This window comes from Anabrus simplex, chromosome 9, assembly GCF_040414725.1.
Source record: "Anabrus simplex isolate iqAnaSimp1 chromosome 9, ASM4041472v1, whole genome shotgun sequence".
Lineage (NCBI taxonomy): Eukaryota > Metazoa > Arthropoda > Insecta > Orthoptera > Tettigoniidae > Anabrus > Anabrus simplex.
Window position 1 is genome coordinate 10,835,485 of NC_090273.1, and position 21,458 is coordinate 10,856,942.

At 41.7% G+C, this 21,458-nt stretch overlaps 1 protein-coding gene across 1 annotated transcript in view; it reads left to right on the top strand.

Moving 5' to 3' along the window:
* Gpa2 (Glycoprotein hormone alpha 2) overlaps nucleotides 1-1,002 on the top strand; it is a 116,559-nt gene extending 115,557 nt beyond the window's left edge. Inside the window, exon 4 of the mRNA XM_067153820.2 lies at nucleotides 653-1,002. Coding sequence (XP_067009921.2) covers nucleotides 653-745 — 93 coding nt within the window. The 3' untranslated portion in view covers nucleotides 746-1,002. The remainder of the gene's footprint in view (nucleotides 1-652) is intronic.
* Nucleotides 1,003-21,458: the final 20,456 nt, after the last annotated feature.

The following is a 21,458-nucleotide window of genomic DNA, read 5'->3' on the forward strand; positions in this document are numbered from 1 at the left end:
AGAGTTTCACTTAAGCACCACTACAAGCGCTAATGTGAGTCAATGCAGAGTTTCACTTAAGCACCACTACGAGCGCTAATGTGAGTCAATGCAGAGTTTCACTTAGGCACCACTACGAGCGCTAATGTGAGTCAATGCATTGTCTCACTTAAGCACCACTACAAGCGCCAAAGTGAGTCAATGCATTGTCTCACTTAAGCACCACTACGAGCGCTAATGTGAGTCAATGCAGAGTTTCACTTAAGCCCTCATAACTACATTCGGTGTAGACATTCTTCAGAAAACAAGAAAACGCCTCCTCAGGGTAACACATTACAGAAAGAATTGTGTAAATAAGTTAATTAGGCCAGTACTTGAATGAGCGATTTAAGGCCGAGAGTGAATTTCGAAATTTGTTTCTTTAGTTTGATGGAGCTGTCCAAGATCATAATTTGAATCCCTTCCGGTCCCTTTAGCCCTTCAACTTTCGGCACAATTGAGGAAATTGCTTACTCTTACATCTTTAGTAGTTTGAGGACGCCGTCTTTCTCTGCCAAGGAATGTTTTCAACATTACCTAAAGCCAAAACACAAAGTGTTAAAATCTCCCGTCCGGTCGTCATTCACCGATCTCACGAAAGCGCTAAGAGTAAATCTCGATACTTTTGTTGCAGGTGGAGGTGCGGGTGATGTGTCTCGATGGAACGCGGGACCTGGTCTTCAAGTCAGCCAAGAGCTGTTCGTGTTACCACTGCAAGAAGGACTAGGAGAAGCTCGACTGTGGTTCTGATATTACAGCTTTCCTTGTCTCTCTCTTCCTCTACTTCTGCTTCACGTACTTGTTCCTCGTTCTCCTTTTCAGACTGGACCACTGACCGTGTACTTTGATCATGTACTATATCATAATAAATAAAATATAATGTGCAAATCATATACATGTTACATTTAAAGTATCAATTGCTCCTTGGCGGGAACGACTATGAAATACTTTATCATTGTAATAAATTAAAATTATACAGAGTTATTTTTCAGTATCTGTGTACTTATTTGTTATCTCTTTTTTCCTTTTATGTCCCGTTGTCGAACTTTATCTTCTGATCCATCCAATGCAATATTGTCTCATGGCGCACACATCTATTCTGTAGTTAGAGACATTTTTCCCTTAACGTTTATGCAAATCTTAGGTCTAAACGTGTTCCTTGTATTAACAAGTTGTTAGCACACTGCTGCTTTCAATACGTTGCTGTTTTAAGTTTTGCATGAACTGTAAGGATGAAATCTTAAGTCGAGCTGCAATGGTTAAACTCATTAAGATTTGGCAGAACTGGGCAATATCAAATAATACCCAGATCCGCTTGATTGCATTAATAGTGTTCTTCGTTTCTGTATGGTTGTTAGACCTGGACCTTGAAAAGTAATAGCAAACATTGAATCGATGCCTTTGAGATGTGGTGTTTCTGGAGAATATTACGCAAACCCTGGAAGGAAATGCTTCCCTTATAAACGAAGTACACATCAAGAAATTTTTGTCTTCCCATGTAAGTAATTGTTACCCACAGTTCCTTTGGCACATTTTCATAAGAGAAGGGCAGAATTGTGAAAATACCACTTTTTAATACAAAGTTGAAGGCAGTAGACCACTGGGAAGAACAGCAAATAGATAGCGAAGATCACTGGCGTGCCCCTTCAGTTTATATTAAGAAAATCTGAAGACCACTCTGGATGGAGACCTCTTACCAAGGTTGCAAGACAGAAAGAATAAAAGCAAAGAGGTTAATATGCTCAGTATTGAGCAGAGAACTAATGTGATGTTGAAGTCGTACAAAGGTGATATATCGTCGTAAGAATATGCATTATGTACAATTAAATACGTTTGACAATTCATAAAACAGAAGAGTTTTGGAGCGCCTCAGCTGATGTACATCACTTACGTTTACAGCTTTAAAAAATTCAATCTCCTACGTTTTGTAAGTCATGATCGATGGCACTTTGTTATCAAATCAAAAAGTAGAGAAGTCTATTAACACATACACTTGCGAACAAAAAACTGGGCCCACTTGGAAATGGCCATTTACGTTGGTAATGGACACCTTGTCCCCTTGTACGTGCTCCTAGGAACGCGAGTGACGAGTTGTTTGCCTCCTTTCAAGAGACGAGTACACCGTCTACAAGATCGAGTCTCTATTGGATGAGCCCACTTCTCTTTATCTAATCATAGCACATTTCATTAAGGGAGGTTATTTCTGACCTACTCTTCTTTCTTACACTGAATGGTTCATTGGTTCATATTTCTTCAAGTGGATTTAGTTGTTGGGGACCAAAGTCAGTTTGCATTGTAATCCATTCAGATTGGGTAGACCACAACCTGCTCTACACAGGTGTCGCTAGGAGTTAAGCCGGAAACTTGTACGTCCACGGCGTTATGTGGCTATGCATACCTTCCAGGAGTTCTAAATGGCGATAAGAACTGACTTCTGTCCCCACCAGAAACTTCAAGCCAGCCGTAGAGAAAAATAGTAACGTTTGAGCGAAGGCGGCTGTTAAGTGAGGAAATAACTCAATCGTGATCTGTGGGTATGGGGCCACATTTTCTGCTCCCTAATGAGTTACAAATTTTAAACAGACGAATCATTAGAAAAATTGGTAAAAAGCATTGTACACCGTAATGGATATTGCGTCTAAATGAGATATGCCAGAAGAGTGCGAAAAAAAGCCGAAATTTTGGCTGACTCCACCTTGCTATATAGGCAACTTGTCTGTCTTGTCTGCGTGGTGTATAGCCTGTAGTCTCTCTCATAACAGAAAAGTTATTCTCGAAGTGTTCTTCGACTCTACGAAATAGTATATTTCAAATTCAATCCTGGTGGTCGAATTGCCAGTAGAAAGGCGTTTGTCGCCATTCTTGGACATGTTCGTGATGCAGTGTGACATAAAAGTCTTCACCTGTGGCGAAGACAGAATGGGGTTTTCATCACGAAAATGCCCGAGCACACTGCTCATCCGTAACGTAAATATTTTACTCATCCTCCGTATTTATAGATCGTGCTGCGGTGGATTAGAATAGAAAAGAGTAGATTTATTTCGTGTGGCGAGATTAAGACCATTTGTGAAAGTATTTACTGTGCAGAAAGTGACCGGAGATCGACTGTATGCAGGTGTCTTTGCTTTGACGGCGGTGATGTTTATTTTAAGAGTGAGTGCAACTTCTTAACAGTAATCAGGGAGGACACTGGAAGAAGTCCGACTCTTCGAGGAAGAACGTGTCGGTACAAGAAACGGAAGGGTGACGAAGTGATAGGAAGAGAGCAATAGTTGGCCAAGGGAGGCGCGATAGGAAATATGAAAGAGAAAAGCATGGCACAAGCCAAACTCAGCTAGTAGAGACCTGTGGTCACGAACAGACGCTCACAAGTTGCGAGTCTCTTAGGGAGTATTGTCCTCTGTGATAAAAGTTTGTACACTTGTTCACCCTTGCCGTTTATGCAAGCCTTCATACAGTATTGTACTGCAAACTACCAACTCCTGAAATAACATAGGAATGTGGTTTATTAGAGCATAAAATAATGTTATCTCCGTGTTCACACATTCACCAACTTGTTCTTCATGCTGCAGTTTACGCGCTGCCGAGCGAAACTGTCTTCACACCTCCCTGCTTATACTGCTACTCACTGTAAATGTTACATACTCCAGTTTGGTCTATTAAAGCTGCTTGATAACCCATGCTCCATTCACACCGATGCACACAATATTTTAGAAGCAGGCAGTTATGTAACTTCTTATTAATGTATACTTACTGTTGAATTGTTACAGAAAATATTTTTTTAAATTATTATCTGTTTTACGACGCACCAACACAGATAGGTCTTATGGCGACGATGGGATAGGAAACGCTTAGGAGTGGGGAGGAAGCGGCCGTGGCCTTAATTAAGGTATAGACTCAGCATTTTCCTGCAGTGGAATTGGGAAAACATCTTCAGGGCTGCGCACAGTGCGGTTCAAACCAACGATCTCCTGCATGCAAGCTCACATCTACGAGCCCTTAACCGCACGGCCAACTCGGCCGGTAAAGTAAATCTTTGACGGACGTAGTGCCTTTCGGATAAAGTTGTCTAGCAAGCCTAAGAAATCCCTGCTGTAATCGAAGCGTTGTGACTGGTAAAAGACTACAAGTGCTAGGTAATAAATGAAATAGTTCTTCTTATTATTCTTCATCGTGCTTGGATCACTGAGTTCTTAGGTTGGATGCCAACATTGCGTGGAGAGATGTAATCATTCTTGTGTGTTTCTCGTGGTGGTGTGTCAGTAAAGGGGCTCGTATTTAGACGAACGTAAACAACCAATTCCCGAGACAGAGAAAATAACCAGACACGTATGAAATCAGCGACCCACTCTAACTTCGTACCCAGGAACCTCCGACCCAACAACCGCAACGCTAACCATTCAGACAAGGAGCGAGATTATTATTATTATTATTATTATTATTATTATTATTATTATCATTATTATTATTATTATTATTGTCCGACTCCTTGGCTGAATGGTCAGAGTATAGGCCATCGATTCAGATGGTCCCGGGTTCGATTTCCGGTCGAGTCGGGGATTTTGATCACGTCTGATTAATTCTTCAGTTGTGGGACTGGGTGTTTGTGTTTGTTCGAACACTCTCTTATTCAAATTCAGAACGCACACCGTACTACCAACCACCACAGAAACACGCAATAGTAATTACATCGCTGCACATAGGGTGGGCGTCAGAAAGGGCAACCGGCCGTAAAACAGGGTCAAATCGACATGTGGACACAGTTCGCACCCGCGACCCCACAAGTGTGGGAAAAGCGGTACAAGATTATTATTATTATTATTATTATTATTATTATTATTATTATTATTATTATTATTATTATTACGAGTTTATTACCTGAATGATCAGCGGTGCAATATTTTATTGTGTGAGAGCCTGTTTCGACTCCCGAGTTGACCATCGATTTTAGCAGCGTGTGACTCGGTGACTGGATGTTTTTCCCTTCATCTACAGGCAATATTCCAGATTATGAATCACCATAGACAAATAGTAGTGAATATATCCCTCGACAAACTTTCAGTGTCATGAAGAGCATCTGGCCGCAAAACTGGGGGAAGTATTATATTATATTATATTATATTATATTATATTATATTATATTATATTATATTATATTATATTATATTATATTATATTGAATTTACGTCCCACTAACTACTTTTCTACAGTCATCGAGATGCCTAATAACTGTCGGCGTTCCTATAAATTCCCGGTTCAAGGCTGGCGTATGTGAGCACTTTCGAATACCTCCTAACTGAGGTGGTATCGAACCACATAACTTCGGCTCGGAAGGTCGGAGTTTCTACTGTCTGAACCATTCAGCCCGGCAATTCACGTCTTATCTTTACTCCAATTAATTGAGATTGTGGCCAGCAAAGGAAGAAGAATTGTCCCTCTGAAAATACTTCCTCACACATTCAAGGCTTCTTAACGAATCCGGTGAACTCTCTCCCGAGTAAAGTAATGAACGATCTTGAAATTGAGGCTAAGTAACACTTAAAGGTAATTCTAAAATTAAATATCGCATGTGGCCTGGAACGGGACGAAGCACTTACTAGGTCTATAATCTTCTCTGTCGAAACAAGAGACGGACGAGAGGGATCCAGAGAATTACTCGTTAGTGAGAAAAACACAAGAGGCGAAATTCTTATGAACTTTGTGACTAAACTTTCAAAAATATTGATCGGGCGAGTTGGCCGTGCAGTTACGGGCTCGCACCTGTGAGATTACATCCGGCAGATAGCGTGTTCGAACTCCATTGTCAGCAGCTTTGAAGATGATGCCCCGTGGTTTCCCCTTTTCACACCGCTTTCTTCCCTTTCCTAGGCCTTTACCATCGTCGCCATAAGACCTATCTGTGTCGCTGCCACGTAAGGCATAACGACCCACTGCAGTGAGGAACTGAGTGGCTCATTATTATGGTAAATTTAATAAACTCTTTGTAAAATTATTGTTTCCTGTTTTGACTGTTTATATGTGTATATAATTATTATGAATACATTCACACGAAAATATTTTTTCATTTATTTCTGAAGATAATTTTTTGAAAAACGTTAAAATATTATACAGAATAATATATTACATTTAACGAATCATGCAGTCATGCCATGGACACGGCTGCTCATTGGTTGTGAGCTCCAGTAACTTCTTCAGCTCACCTGTTCTGTGTACAACTCTTCCCGCGAGATATCGACATTTACTGTGTACATTCCATTGTAACGGTGTCTATTCTTAAAGAATATTTATCGTTTCTTGTTCAGAACTAGCTTTCAGTGTAGTCTTGGTAGCGTTTCACTCAAACAATTACCGATGAACAGCTTATCATACCAATACTGTAATATTCTTCCACTTGAGGCCTTATGTTAGAAATATCCAGCTGTTATCGGCTGTAAATTGGGAAATAATTAGGTTCACTCAAATACTTCACTTGCGGCAAATTCTGATATTAATTCATGCAATACTAGAGGTATCAATAAAATTCACATTGACTTAATCAACTCAACTAATTACGGCAACAAATCTGTATGCTACTACTCTACGCAGTGTTCAACTCACTTCCTGGACATATTCGACAGGGCTTTATTTTCTATATTTGAACAGCATTAACTCCTCATCCAGATTCATCCTCTTTGCTGACTCAGCTAGTTCTACTTTCTTTCTTCAATAAGCCTCATTGATATTACCAGTTCCCCATCGAATTCCATTTTGTTCGCCAAGTTGTTCCCAAGCACTCTCTCGGCCTGTCAAATAGGACTGGGACACCGTTACTCCCTTAGATCCGAGGCTTGGGACGTTTTGAGCGTGCTCGATGAAAATTATGTGAAGCAGGATGCTACCCTTATTTACAAATAGTTCAAGTGAGAATCTCTCGTCTGACGGGTTAGGTACACCGCTTCGTTGTACGGTCCTAGCCGTCTGAGCACAACGAGGGCCATGACTCAGAATCTGTCCGAGATAGCCACTGGTATCCCGACTCTCAGGACCACTTACTAGGCCACTCAGCCGTGCACGAACTAGAACGTGACTACAGTAACCCACACCATGAAGCATCCTGAACAATAAGAATAAATAACGAAGATAAATAATTGAAATTATCTCCTAAGTCTACGTAATGATCCAATATATAGCTGAGGATATTGCAGTGAGTGCAAAATCGAAACAGAGCTAAATTAAAATATAAGCTGAAGTTATGAGAATTCTAACTGAATATTGCAGCCCATTTATTAACATTACTCTCCAAGAGTTACATGTTCTCCCTATGTTATGAACATGTTCGTTATAATAGGAACATTAATTTATTAAAGTGTTGTTTACTATCCCCTGGGTGGAGGACGAGAATACGTCGCCACTTTCTGTAATTCACGAGAGTATGAGGCTTTATCCGTTCTAAATAAGGCCTTGAAACATACAGCTATTTCATTGAATGCATTCTTGAAGAAGATTGACCGTTTCTTCCTCTTTTTTTTTACAATTCGCTTCGCTTATGGCTTCTTATGGGGACGATGGAATAGGAAAAGGCTACAAGTGGGTATATAGCGGCCGTGGCCTTAATTAACATGCAGTCCCTGCATTTTCCTGGTGTGAAAGTGGGAAAAACTGATAGCCATATTCAGGGGTGCCGGCAATAGAGTTCGAACCCATTATCTCCTGGATGCAAGCTCACAGCTGTGCGACCCTAACCACGCGGCCAACTCGCTCAGTGTTTTTCACTACCTTATACATGTCCATATTTGAATCCTGAATTGAGCGTTGTAGAGCGGATGATACAACTTTTCGTTTATGGAGACGTTCTCAGAGATATTTATTTCAATATGAATTGGATGAAATGATAATTTCACCGCTGCCTACAAGTCTTCTGTCAATCCTACTCAAACTAAGTCAATAAATTCAGCATTGAGACATATCACCATTCACTTCACCTGGAATTATCCTAACAGCTTTACACTCGTAAAGAAAAAAGTAAATATGAATAAATTTCAATGCAAAATGCACAGGCAGTACAATATATAATTTGATTGTGATTTCTCATTATGCAACTCACGGCAGATAATGCCAACATACGAGTTGAAAGTCCAGGCCCTTTAGTGTATGGCTGGCAACCCAGTCATCAATCAGTCACAACAGATCTGCATTAAGGTGGCAGATTCCCTATCTTTTGTTTTCCTAGACTTTTCTTAAATAATTGCAAACAATTAAGAAATTTATTGAACATCTCCGCTGATAAATTATTCGAATCCCTAACTTCCCTTCCTATAAAACAATATTCACTCCAATTTTTCCTCTTGAATTCTGTTGTATGTCCGGCGCTCCCTTCTCGCTCCGCCAGCCAGCTACACGCGCGCCAAGTGTCATTCTTCTAGCCTCGACGCGCAGCCCTCAGTACGCGTGCCTGAACCATCGTGTGTGTACTATAAAGAGGAACTCCCAGCCTGTCCAGATGCCCACTTGCCCCGGTGTCCAGCTCCAGAATACACCCTACGTCGAGCACGGAGGCTACTCCTCTTGAAAATGTGCTTCGGCCAGGTGGACTGAATTTCTGGCAGTACGAGGTCTCACCTCTGGTCACCGCTCCTCTTCCGCTGCCCATATCCAGTCATACTATTACATACCGTTATATTTCCTTGATTAATGCAAGCTCCCTTAGTTTCGCTAAGTAAGAATTCTTCCAACATTGAACTAGCTTTTATGAACTCAGCAAGGAAGGACTTTCCAAACATTTATGTCAGTACTGCTGATAGTTTTCGACTATCAACTTTTCATATCACAAGGACTATCTTTTCGAGATAGTAGTAGATGTAAATACTGCAAACTTGTATATAGTGTACAAAAGATAGACTCTTTCTCAAGATTCCTAATTCATTTTGCTTCAAGTTAAATTTCAGTTTTATTTGTGTAAATTGTGTATTTTGCATTTGAAGCGAATAATAAAGTTGTGTTTTGTAAATCTCAACCTTGGTTACAACACAACTCTATGGCGACGAGGTAAAAGAAAAAAGACCGCAACGGACACTCCAATTCATCGGCCCCAGTCACCAACTCTGTGGCGACAGGATAATAACTTGCAATTCATCCACTCCTTCACAACGAGGTACAGCAACCTCAGTGCCCTCATACACTTAGACATTGGCGACGAAGTCAATCAGTGCTCAGTGTGTCGCCCACTCAACAGACATTCCACAGCTCTCGGTCGTGCGCTCCACCTGCGTGGCACGCTCCAGCGTGTTTGCTTCCTCTCTCTCTCACTCCCAGCATATACCGATCAAGGTCGCGCCTACAACCAGTTCTGATACACAGCTCTCCTTGCTCTTTATTGCACGCATCTCGCAATGGCTACAGCTGAGCAACTCGCTACGGTATTCCAAGCCTTACAGCAGCAACAACAACAGTTTATGCAACAACAACAGGCAGCATTAATTCAGGCTATTCAAGCTATTTCTGTCTCTACACAGCCATCAGCTATTCCTCCGTTCTCTGCTTTTGATCCGGCTAAGGAAGAATGGTCAGTTTATTTAGCACGCTTACAACAGCATTTCATCTGCCATTCTGTCACAGATGATCAACGCCGCCGCGCACTATTTCATAGTTCGGTTGGCAATGCTACGTGTGAATTACTACGTAAATTAGGTCCAGAAGAAAACCTTTCTGAGGTACCATTCGCACAGCTCCTGGCCCGTCTCACTGAACATTATGCCAAAGCTCCTCACATAGTGGCTGCTCGCTATAAATTTTTTCAGAGCAGAAAGCAACCCCATCAGACACATACTGAATGGATGACTGAATTGCGTGGTCTAGCTAAACCCTGCCAGTTCATATGCTCCAAGGACGGTTGTGGTTCACCCTACACTGATTCTCTCATTCGGGACATGGTAATTTTACATACTCCTGAGGACAAGATACGTTTTGACGCTGTCAAACAGAGTAACCCTTCTTTAGAAGACGTCCAGCGTATTGCTACGGTTTATGAGCTTACTACCAAGACTGCCGCAGCCATAGCTTCTCCACACGAAGTTGCTCAAGTCTCGACTCAGGCCCGCAAGTCCTCTGCTACAGTGAACCGTCCAGATAAGGCGCTCTCTACCAAGCATTCTCGCCAGGTTCCCTCTCGTAATGCTACAAGGAAGCCCAATTCTAAAAGCACCTCGAAACTCCTGCCTTCCTGCCGAGGCTGTTTCAAACATCATGAACGTCGTGACTGTCGTTTTTTCAAAGCCACTTGTGAACGATGTAATAAACTTGGACACATTAAGACTGTATGTCAGAGTTCGCTCCGCCCTGCTAAGACTCCTGCAGCACGCCCGAAGCATATACAGCCCCGCCAAGACATGGAAGTTGATCAGATCAATCTTATTCTTCCCACAAGGAATTCTAACAAGATCATCGTTCCTCTCTCATTCTCTACTCGATCTGTCGATTTTCAATTAGACACTGGATCACCTGTCTCTATTATTAATCTAGCTACCTACCATGACTTAGGTTCCCCTTCATGCTCTCCAGCTGACATCCAGCTTGTGACGTTTAACAAAAGGAAAATTGACATTAAAGGTCAAATCCAGCTTCAGGCTAGTTATAAAGGAATTCAGAAGGCCATTCCTCTTCTCGTAGTTAACAACTACACTGCATCCAACATTATGGGCATGGATCTATTTAACTTATTTGGTTTCCAGATACATGACAACATTAACGTTGTATCTACATTGCATCCTACTTCTGACGTTACCGATCTCCTAAAGCAGTTTCCTGAAGTCTTCGACTCTCAGCTCGGAACAGCAAAAGACTATACAGCTCACATACAGCTGAAATCCGGAGCTAAGCCTCGCTTCCTCAAAGCACGTCCAGTACCCCTAGCACTTCAAGACCCGGTCACGAAAGTATTAGAAAGATGGATACAAACTGGAATTGTGGTACCAGTTACTTCTAGTCAATGGGCTACTCCACTAGTGGTAATCAAGAAACCTGATGGTAATGTTCGACTTTGTGGCGATTTTCGATCTACAGTCAACGCACAACTCGACACAGATATCTTTCCTATTCCACGTCCAGAAGACTTATTCCGTCGTCTCGCTGGTGGACAATTCTTCTCTCGAGTTGATCTTAAAGAAGCATATCTCCAGCTACTTTTAGACGAAGACTCTAAGAAATTTCTAACACTCAACACTCCTCTCGGACTGCTCCAGCTCCAGCGGCTCCCATTCGGTGTTTCATCCTCAGCGGCTATTTTTCAGCGCTATTTAGCTCAACTCACTGCCTCCATTCCCGGTTGTGCTAACTACCTGGATGATATTATTGTTACGGGAAAAGATCATCAGGAACATCTAAACAATCTACGCCTCCTTCTACAGAAATTGAAAGACAAATGGCCTACGAGCGAATCTCGCTAAATGTACATTCTTTCAGCCTCAAGTTCACTACCTAGGACATATACTTGATAAGACTGGAATTCGCCCTAGTGCACAGAATGTCTCAGCTATCGTCAACATGCCAGCACCTCAGAACCTCAAGCAGCTCCAATCCTTCATAGGCAAAGCGAACTACTATAATAAGTTCATTCCCCGCTTCGCTACAGTGGCAGCTCCATTAAACGCTCTACGTAAAAAAGGTGTTAAATTTCAATGGACTCCGCACTGCCAACAGGCATGGAAAACCATCAACAACGCCTTAATTCAAGCTATACAACTCACTCATTTTCAGCCCGACAAGCTCATCACGCTAGCTACTGACGCTTCAGACTACGGTGTCGGTGCCGTTCTCTCCCAGAAGGATCATCATGGACGGGAATGCCCCATCGCCTTCGCTTCGAAAACACTTAATGACCATCAACGTCGATACTCACAGATAGAGAAAGAAGCTTTAGCCATCATCTTTGGTATTCGCCGTTTCAATGAATATCTCTATGGCAACCATTTCCTGATCATTACTGATCATAAGCCTCTCGTACACTTATTCCATCCTGGTAATAAGATCCCTGAGAATTCCCTCAGAAAGCTTCAAAGATGGTCCATGTTCCTTTCTGATTATTCCTATCAGATTGTCTATCGAGCCACATCCCAGCATTGTAATGCTGATGCCCTCTCACGCTTAACAGTTGGTCCTGATACTGCCTTCGATTCTCAAGAATCTGAATGTCTTCAGTTGGACATAGAACTTGAAGATACTGTCTCCAGTTTTCCTATTGATGCTACCTGCATAGCTAAAGCTACGGATAAGGACAGTACACTTGCTACTGTGCGTACTTACATCCGCAACGATTGGCCTCTTCAGAGCAATCTTCCCGCCCACCTTGCACCTTATCATCGTATGCAGCATCGTCTCACGACTCGTGCTGGAGTCGTACTCCTAGAAGCAGGCACCATCTTCCGAGTGGTTATCCCACTTAGCCTACAGAAACAAGTTCTCGAATTATTACACCAAAGCCATTGGGGTATATCCCGAACGAAGCAACTAGCACGTCAACACTGCTACTGGCCCGGTATTGATGCCGCCATCGAAAAGCTCATCCGTCATTGTGAACAATGTCAACTGAATCAGAACGCCCCGTCTTCTGATCTAGCTTCATGGCCTCCTGCTACTACTCCATGGGAACGCGTTCACATCGATTTCGCAGGTCCTTTCCTCAATTCCATGTGGTTAATAGTCATCGATTCACTATCGCACTTTCCATATGTAGTGGATATGCATTCGACTACTACGACCGAAGCTACCATTCGTGCTCTACAGAAAATATTTACTACAGAAGGCTTACCTCAAGTACTCATTTCGGACAACGGACCTCAATTTACAGCTACTGCTTTTAAGAAATTTTGTACATATAATGGCATTCGTCATATCCTAGCACCGCCTTTTCACCCTCAATCTAATGGTGAAGCTGAACGCTTTGTACAAACATTTAAGAGAAGTATGAAAACTAACTAACTAACTAACTAAAGACCAAGCATTGCTCCAACTCTTAAGCAACTACAGAACTCTGCCCGGTGCTGATAATATCACTCCTGCACAGAAGCTCCATGGACGACCTCACAGAACTTTACTTTCTCTGTTGCAGCCTCTTCCGGCCCAGTCTCAGACCTCACCAACGAAGTTCTCAGTCAACGACAAGGTCTACACCCGGACATTCAGGTCAAACCCACTCTGGATACCTGGAGTCATCTGCAGATCTTTGGGTCATCGTCTCTACGAAATACAGACTACGGAGAAACGTATCTGCCGCCATCAAGACCAGATACGTCTGCGCTACCGCCCATGTCCAGCTATTGATTCTATTGCTCAGCCAGATAAATCTATTGCTGAACGCGCTTTAGACCATTTAATAACCATGGGTTCCTTTCAGGACGAGACAGCGCCACTCCGCCCGGTCCCAGCTCCGGACAATCCAACAGAGACATCAGCAGCTCCAGCACAGCATCGCCGCCGCCGTTTCACGCCGTACCGGCGTATTTAGGAGGGGAGGGTGTTGTATGTCCGGCGCTCCCTTCTCGCTCCGCCAGCCAGCTACACGCGCGCCAAGTGTCATTCTTCTAGGCTCGACGCGCAGCCCTCAGTGCGCGTGCCTGTACCATCGTGTGTGTACTATAAAGAGGAACTCCCAGCCTGTCCAGATGCCCACTTGCCCCGGTGTCCAGCTCCAGAATACACCCTACGTCGAGCACCGAGGCTACTCCTCTTGAAAATGTGCTTCGGCCAGGTGGACTGAATTTCTGGCAGTACGAGGTCTCACCTCTGGTCACCGCTCCTCTTCCGCTGCCCATATCCAGTCATACTATTACATACCGTTATATTTCCTTGATTAATGCAAGCTCCCTTAGTTTCGCTAAGTAAGAATTCTTCCAACATTGAACTTGCTTTTATGAACTCAGCAAGGAAGGACTTTCCAAACATTTATGTCAGTACTGCTGATAGTTTTCGACTATCAACTTTTCATATCACAAGGACTATCTTTTCGAGATAGTAGTAGATGTAAATACTGCAAACTTGTATATAGTGTACAAAAGGTAGACTCTTTCTCAAGATTCCTAATTCATTTTGCTTCAAGTTAAATTTCAGTTTTATTTGTGTAAATAGTGTATTTTGCATTTGAAGCGAATAATAAAGTTGTGTTTTGTAAATCTCAACCTTGGTTACAACAAATTCCAACTTTATCTTCATATTGTCATATTTCCTACTTATAAGAAACGCTCAAACTTATCCGTCTACTAATGTCATTCCACGCCATCTCTCCACTGACAGCTCGGAACATACCACTAAGACTATTACTCCGCGGTCGAAGAAAAATCATAAATTCGAACTGAGACCGTATCGATTAAAAGGTATTTGTAGGTAATGAACAGGGGACTGGGCACGACATGCCCATTTCCTATGTCTCTTGGGAAAAACGCAGAGTACGAAATTATCGCAGAAATGCCCTCTCCACTTTTGAACGCTGGCTTCGAATGTGAGGAATCAAATTTAATGTCAACAGAAGTATAGTCCGCGCACCTTTTAGCGATATAACTTTGTCCGGGGGTGAGGAGTAAGGAGGGAGCTATCCCGGTTCCGGTTATAGTGCCAACTGAATGGAAATGAAATCGGAATTGAATCGATAATATGATCGATCGATATGAATTTTCTAAACATTTGTTATCTCAAGCCAACAACTGTGTCACACATACATTATTTAACATTATATAACATTTCTCGGTGCGAATCTTGTTCGTAGCATGAATTCTATATTTTGGCTTTGCTGTGTATAAGACGATACTATAACTGTGAGGTGGTCATAGGTGTAGTCCGGAAGTGGCTGAGAACGAAACTAGGACTATTACTCCGCGGTGCCGCGTGCACACCGAAAACTCTACGCCGTGCACTCAGCTTAGTTTGGCGCGAGGCGTTTTAGGGTGGTCACAAACTAATGCCGTTATCCAAGTACACTAGAAACAGTTTACTGGTGGATAATAGTTGCCTAAAATTCAAAATTTGAATGAAGTATCGAAAGTGGATTCATAAATTTAATGAAGAACGAATTAATTTGGAGAATTCCATCGTTTGTACAGAGATGCAAGTCTTTGACCTTCTAACCCTGCAACTGAAATGTGGCGACAAGAAGCAGAGAAGTATTGGGAGAATTCAATTTCCCGAATTGTCTAGGAGCACCGGGCAAAAACACGTTGAAGTTAAATTTCCGGGTAAATCACGCTCTTTATATAATAATTATAAATAGTATTTTGCAATATTGTTACAGTTAGCATACACAATTTATCATAGTAACAAAAGTGGAGTAAATGTGTGACAAATATCATTCATAAACAGAAATATTTACTTCCAAGCCTACTACTAGCCTGCACAGTGATATTCTTCATGTTACCAACCTCCATTGGCAAAATTATAAACCGATATGACAGAGTCTGGGAGATTCTATGCACTTTGTCACAAAGTGTTCGGCTATATGGCTAAATGGTTACCGTGCTGGCCTTTGGTCACAGGAGTCCCGGGTTCAATTCGTGGCAGAGTCCGGAATTGTAATCATAATTAGTAAATTCCATTGACCAGGAGGCTGGGTGTATGTGTGTATTCATAATCATTTCTTGCTCATCACGGCGCAGGTCACCTACGAGCGTCAGTTCACACTGAAATCCATACGCAATTTCATCCTGTCACAGTGTTAATCCCAGTGAAGTGTGACAGCAGAAGTAATATTACTGTAAATATTTACTGTAGGAATGCGATAAAACTGTTATAGATTCTTAAGTCCACTTACAGTATTTTTCAAAAGAGTTATATGTTTATAGTATTTGTGTCTTGGGTTTCATATTTCTTCTCTTTAAAAAAGCGCATGAATAATTTATTCTTCCATAGCTTCAGAACCAGGTAGGTAACGCTAAGCTATTAAGCAACACTGCGCGTTGTCTGGCGCCTTCGCTTAGCTGTAAGGTAGACGTTCTGCTATGGGCTTTACGTCGCACCGACACAGATAGGTCTTATGGCGACGATGGGATAGGAAAGGCCTAGGAGTTGGAAGGAAGCGGCCGTGGCCTTAATTAAGCTACAGCCCCATCATTTGCCTGGTGTGAAAATGGGAAACCACAGAAAACCATTTGCAGGGCTGCCGATAGCGGGATTCGAACCTACTATCTCCCGGATGCAAGCTCACAGCCGCGCGCCTCTACGCGCACGGCCAACTCGCCCGGTACAGATAGGTCTTATAACGACGATGGGAGAGGAAAGACCTAGGAGTTGGAAGGAAGCGGCCGTGACCTTAATTAAGGTACAGTCCCAGCATCTACGTGGTATGGAAACGGGGAAAGCACAGAAAACCACCTTCAGGGCTGCCGAAAGTGGGATTCGAACCCACTATCTCTCCAGGTTATGCTTAGCGTGACGCTTCGCATTGAGCAACACGCGACACACTATGCGAAGCGCGCTCGGTGTGCACGCGGCTTTAGTCAGTCCAAATACAGTAGAGACAATACGCGACACTTACGGATTTAGCCTTGCTAAAATGGGAGACAAATCGACGGTGGCGCTCCTAGTGACTTGACCTGAACAAATCGCGCTAAATTCAAATATCAATGGAAATGTATATACAGAAATGGATAAATGAATTACGTCTATAAAGAAAGTGTTATTGAGATATCAACTTCGAAGTTGCTAAAGCAATTCTGGATAAATGAATGAAGAATTATTTAAAAGGTTTTTATTCAAAGACTGAAATTAGACGTATAAACAAGATGTGAAATGGCTTGATCTTTCATTTATGCATTACTTTTTTAGCTTTAGCATTCCTGCCTGAACTCTTTTGGTTGGATTTGTCTTTTTTCTCATTTAAAAACATTGTATTATCACATTAAGACACTTGTCAATAAAAATATCGGCACACTCCTTACACATATGATGCAATGAATTAACATTTAAAAGCTGGACAATTTTCCTCTTAACATGAAGTTTACTAACAGAAAGAAAAAATCTATAAAATCCCGGCTTTAATCTGAGAAGAGGGATAAAAGAAAGAAAAGTATGAAAATGTTGTCGATAGTGATGCTTTGAGGAATATTTACGTACAATTAGAGTAAAAATGTAACATACCCTTGGCTGTATAGTCGAGGATTTTTAAAGTCGTTGTCCTGGAAATGATCTGAACAGATCTTATAATTCTCATATAAGCGTAACGTCCCTTCTTTCTTGTACACCTTATCAAATCACTTCTGTGACACTTCAAAACCTACAAATCGGTATTGAAGGTTAAGTGCTGCACTATACAATAAAATATGCGAATTACATTTTAAGCCAGTTAAAATATGGGTCGAGCAGGTCAGAAGATTATGAAGTACTATAAAGGTCTATGTCACTGGAAGAATATATATGCAAACACAATATTACTTACATTTTCTTGTCACGAAGGAATCTGAAGAAAGGCCGCGCATTCTTCTCTACTTCACAGTTACTGCAGCCAAACACAGCACATACCTTTCCCCTCATGTTGAGAGGAGATATCAAGGAATGACACACGCTACTATTTAATTATGTCAACTCACAGAAAACGCATATATAACACCAAAAACTTCACACACAAATACACGTGCTCTTATGACAGAATCAGTAGTTCTCAAGTCAATCCGCTAGAGAGAGGTCTAATAGCTGTCCCTCGATATTTGGCTCAGTGTCTCGTATTGTTTCTACTGTATTTGGCCAGTCCGCTCTAGGTAATGACAGTCAAAATCCAGCGCTGCGCCTCACCTCAGGAGCCACTGATTTCAAGGAAACCACGACAACCACGCTTAACTCAGAGTTGACGAGGTTAGTATCAGAATCAAGAAGACATACCAAGAAATTATATTCTGAACTAAACTCAAAACCCAACGTCCTCACATCATCGCTGGGTAATTTTGATGCCGAAGGTCTCAAATACAAGAGGCCCTCTAAATCCCACATCCATGCAGTTTAGGTAATATCTTTCAGAATTAGCACTCAAGACTGCATTGGATGGAAGGGCTATAATGTTCGACAGATTCGGGCGGAGGGTGAGGCACAGCGAACTGCGGAATAATGTGGCATATTTTCTGTTGCAAACAAACAGACCTGCAATAAGAAAAAAATGATGTGAAGTGCTTACTGAACCATGTAGTAACAGAGTATGATATAACATTAAATTTCATGTAAAAACGGCATAAGCATTTTATTCATAACTAACGCTTTTGCCAGAAAATTCTGCTTTTATGTGTTAAAGCAACGTTGTAAGCTTTCAGGATTGCTTCGTGGACCAGAGGTAGAGTGTTGTAGTGCCGCCTCAGCTGTTTGAAGTCAGCGTCTACAAGAGTCTTCGGGAACACGAAGTATTTCCCAGCCAGCACGCTGACGAGACTGTGACGTCAGCCCTCCTTCGGCGAGCAGGTGTCCAACGACTAGCGGGCACGGAGGTTAGGCCTCTTGAAAATGTGCACCGAACTGGTCCATCCAACACTCCACGTCCTACGATTTCGGCATGTATTCCTTCATAGCAGATTCATATCCTGTAATTTCAGTTCAATCCTTTTAATGAATATTGAATTTTCACGACCACATTGTAATCCAAACCGACTTTCAACACGTACTAAATGTACGTAACACGACCTAATGGGTTGAAAGTCGGTTTCGATCAAGCCCTTTAGTCTTCCACCTTCTGTCCTATTTGGGTTAGGGTCTACTAGTATTTACCCAGCAAAGTTCATTAAACTTCACTCATGTATCACCCAAGGGAGATCCGGTTTACTTTTTGATCTGGAAACGTAAGACAGAACGCCAAAATAGACGTTCAGGCAACCTAGATGACACTGAATTGAATTTTTTTTGTTTTCAATTTGCTTTACGTCGCACCGACACAGATAGGTCTTATACCGACGAGGGGACAGGAAAGGGCTAGCACTGGGAAGGAAGCAGCCGTGGTCTTAATTGACGTACAGCCCCAGCATTTGCCTGGTGTGAAAATGGGAAACCGCGGAAAACCGTCTTCAGGGCTGCCGACAGTGGAGTTTAAACCCACTATCTCCCGAATAATGGATACTGGCTGCACTTAAGCGACTGCAGCTATCGAGCTCGGTGAATTGAAATTATTATTATTATTATTATTATTATTATTATTATTATTATTATTTCTTTCTTTCTTTCTTTCCTTCTTTCTTTCTTTCTTTCTTTCTTTCTTTCTTTCTTTCTTTCTTTATTTCTCTCTTCCTTATGCGCGAATAAGGAGTGCGATTGAATTTACTTACTTGATGTCGTTGCCTTTTCCTTCTCCCAAAATCTCTTCATCTTCTCGCTGTGGCTTTTCTTGCGATCTTCTGACCAGGTTTCGTTGGTGGTAGTGCTTGGATGATATGTAAAGCAGTGATTGTTCAATAATTTTCTGCCCTTAGATTTGTATAATAGAATGCCGTCTCTGATGCCTATTTCTTGAACATCTTTTCCAGCTTCGAGCAGCCAATGGTTTTTTACTTTCACTGATGGGGCAAGGTTCAGAATTCTTTTGGTCAATCTATGATTACTCATTCTGAGAATTTGTTTGTAAAATGTCAAACGCCTTTTCCTAAATGTGCCTGAGATTTTCTCTGCTTCTTGGTACAGGCCATGAGATTTCCTTATCATCCAGATGGTCCAAATATTTTCGTTTCGATTTTTATTTCTTACTTTTCTACTTCATTAATCTATAACCTGCCGGAATGACGAGTATTTCAGATGCGTATAGAGTCTCAGTGTTGTAATGCCTTAATTTTGCATTTCGGTATATGGATTCTTTATTTTATCTGTTCCTAATGAGTCTTATGCTCTTTGTAGTTTAGAGATCTTTTTTATTTGCTTTACGATTCATTTCTGAAGGACGAATGACTTCTCCCACGTATTTGAATATAGAAATTTGGGATATTTTGCCATATTGGGTTTTCATAGATTGTCCATCTAGGTACCGAAGTGATTCTCTCATGCAGTGGGTTTTCTGGTATGAGATCTGGAGTTCTGCTCTACATGAAATTTCATGGAGTTTTTCAATAGATGCATTCGATTCCTGTCTATTATTGGGCAACACTGCTAAGTTATCAGCGAAGGCGATACACTGTAAATTAATTTTGTTTTCACTTAATCTTCCAAACTTATTTTTTCCAAAGTCACTTTGTCCAAAACAAGATTAAACAATAAAGGGGGCAACCTATCTCCATATATTATTATATCCAAACCAAACCAAACCAAACCAAACCAAACCAAACCAAACCAAACCAAACCAAACCAAACCAAACCAAACCAAACCAAACCCCATGGCACTACAGCCCTTGAAGGGCCTTGGCCGACCAAGCGACCGCTGCTCAGCCCGAAGGCCTGCAGATTACGAGGTGTCATGTGGTCAGCACGGCGAATCCTCTCGGCCGTTATTCTTGGCTTTCTAGACCGGAGCCGCCATCTCACCGTCAGATAGCTCCTCAATTCTAATCACGTAGGCTGAGTGGACCTCGAACCAGCCCTCAGGTCCAGGTAAAAATCCCTGGCCTGGCCGGGAATCTCACCCGGGGCCTTCGGGTAAGAGGCAGGCACGCTACCCCTACACCACGGGGCCTCAAAGTAATAATCACCACAACCACGAAAAAAATGGATAGAGAGGAACATTTGCGAAGATTGTGTAGCAAGTGACATTGATGCCAGGTTACGAGCGCCTACCGCTGCTAATCACACGCAACACCTAAGTGCGCACAATTCCATCGTTAATCACGCCTGCACTTACAATTAGTTAATTAAGATCTATTCACATCACATTACAAAAGAACATCACGACAACTCAACTGATTCATACGTATGCGTCACAGCTAGTAACGACGCCTTTTATTTGAACAGTTGTTCACTCGTGAGGCTCATGTATACGTGAAATTAAAACGACTCTCAGGGGGAAAGCAGTACTGATTCAGCAATGCTGTCAGCTGATATTTCAAACACCACTGATATGATGAAATGAACGTACAAATAATAATAATAATAATAATAATAATAATAATAATAATAATAATAATAATAATAATAATAATAATAATAATAATAATAATGATGATGATGATAACAACAATTGAAAGTAGACCTAAAGTTCCCGACAAATGGTTCAAGGAGGTAAGAAAGGACCTTGAGCAGTCTGGTTTAAATCGGGAAGACATCAAGACCGAACAAAGTATAGATCAGTGATCGACAGCTTCAGGGGCTTCCTTGATGAACAGAAACTGAATAGCGGATGGGCAGACGAAAGAAGACACTAATGTGTGATTGTTGTTTAACGTGCTCCGAAATGGCCGAAAATGAATATAATAATAATAATAATAATAATAATAATAAGAAGAAGAAGAAGAAGAAGAAGAAGAAGAAGAAGAAGAAAAACTTCAAGTATCCCGACAGAAAACTGTCGATAACGACAAGGACAGCTGCCAAAT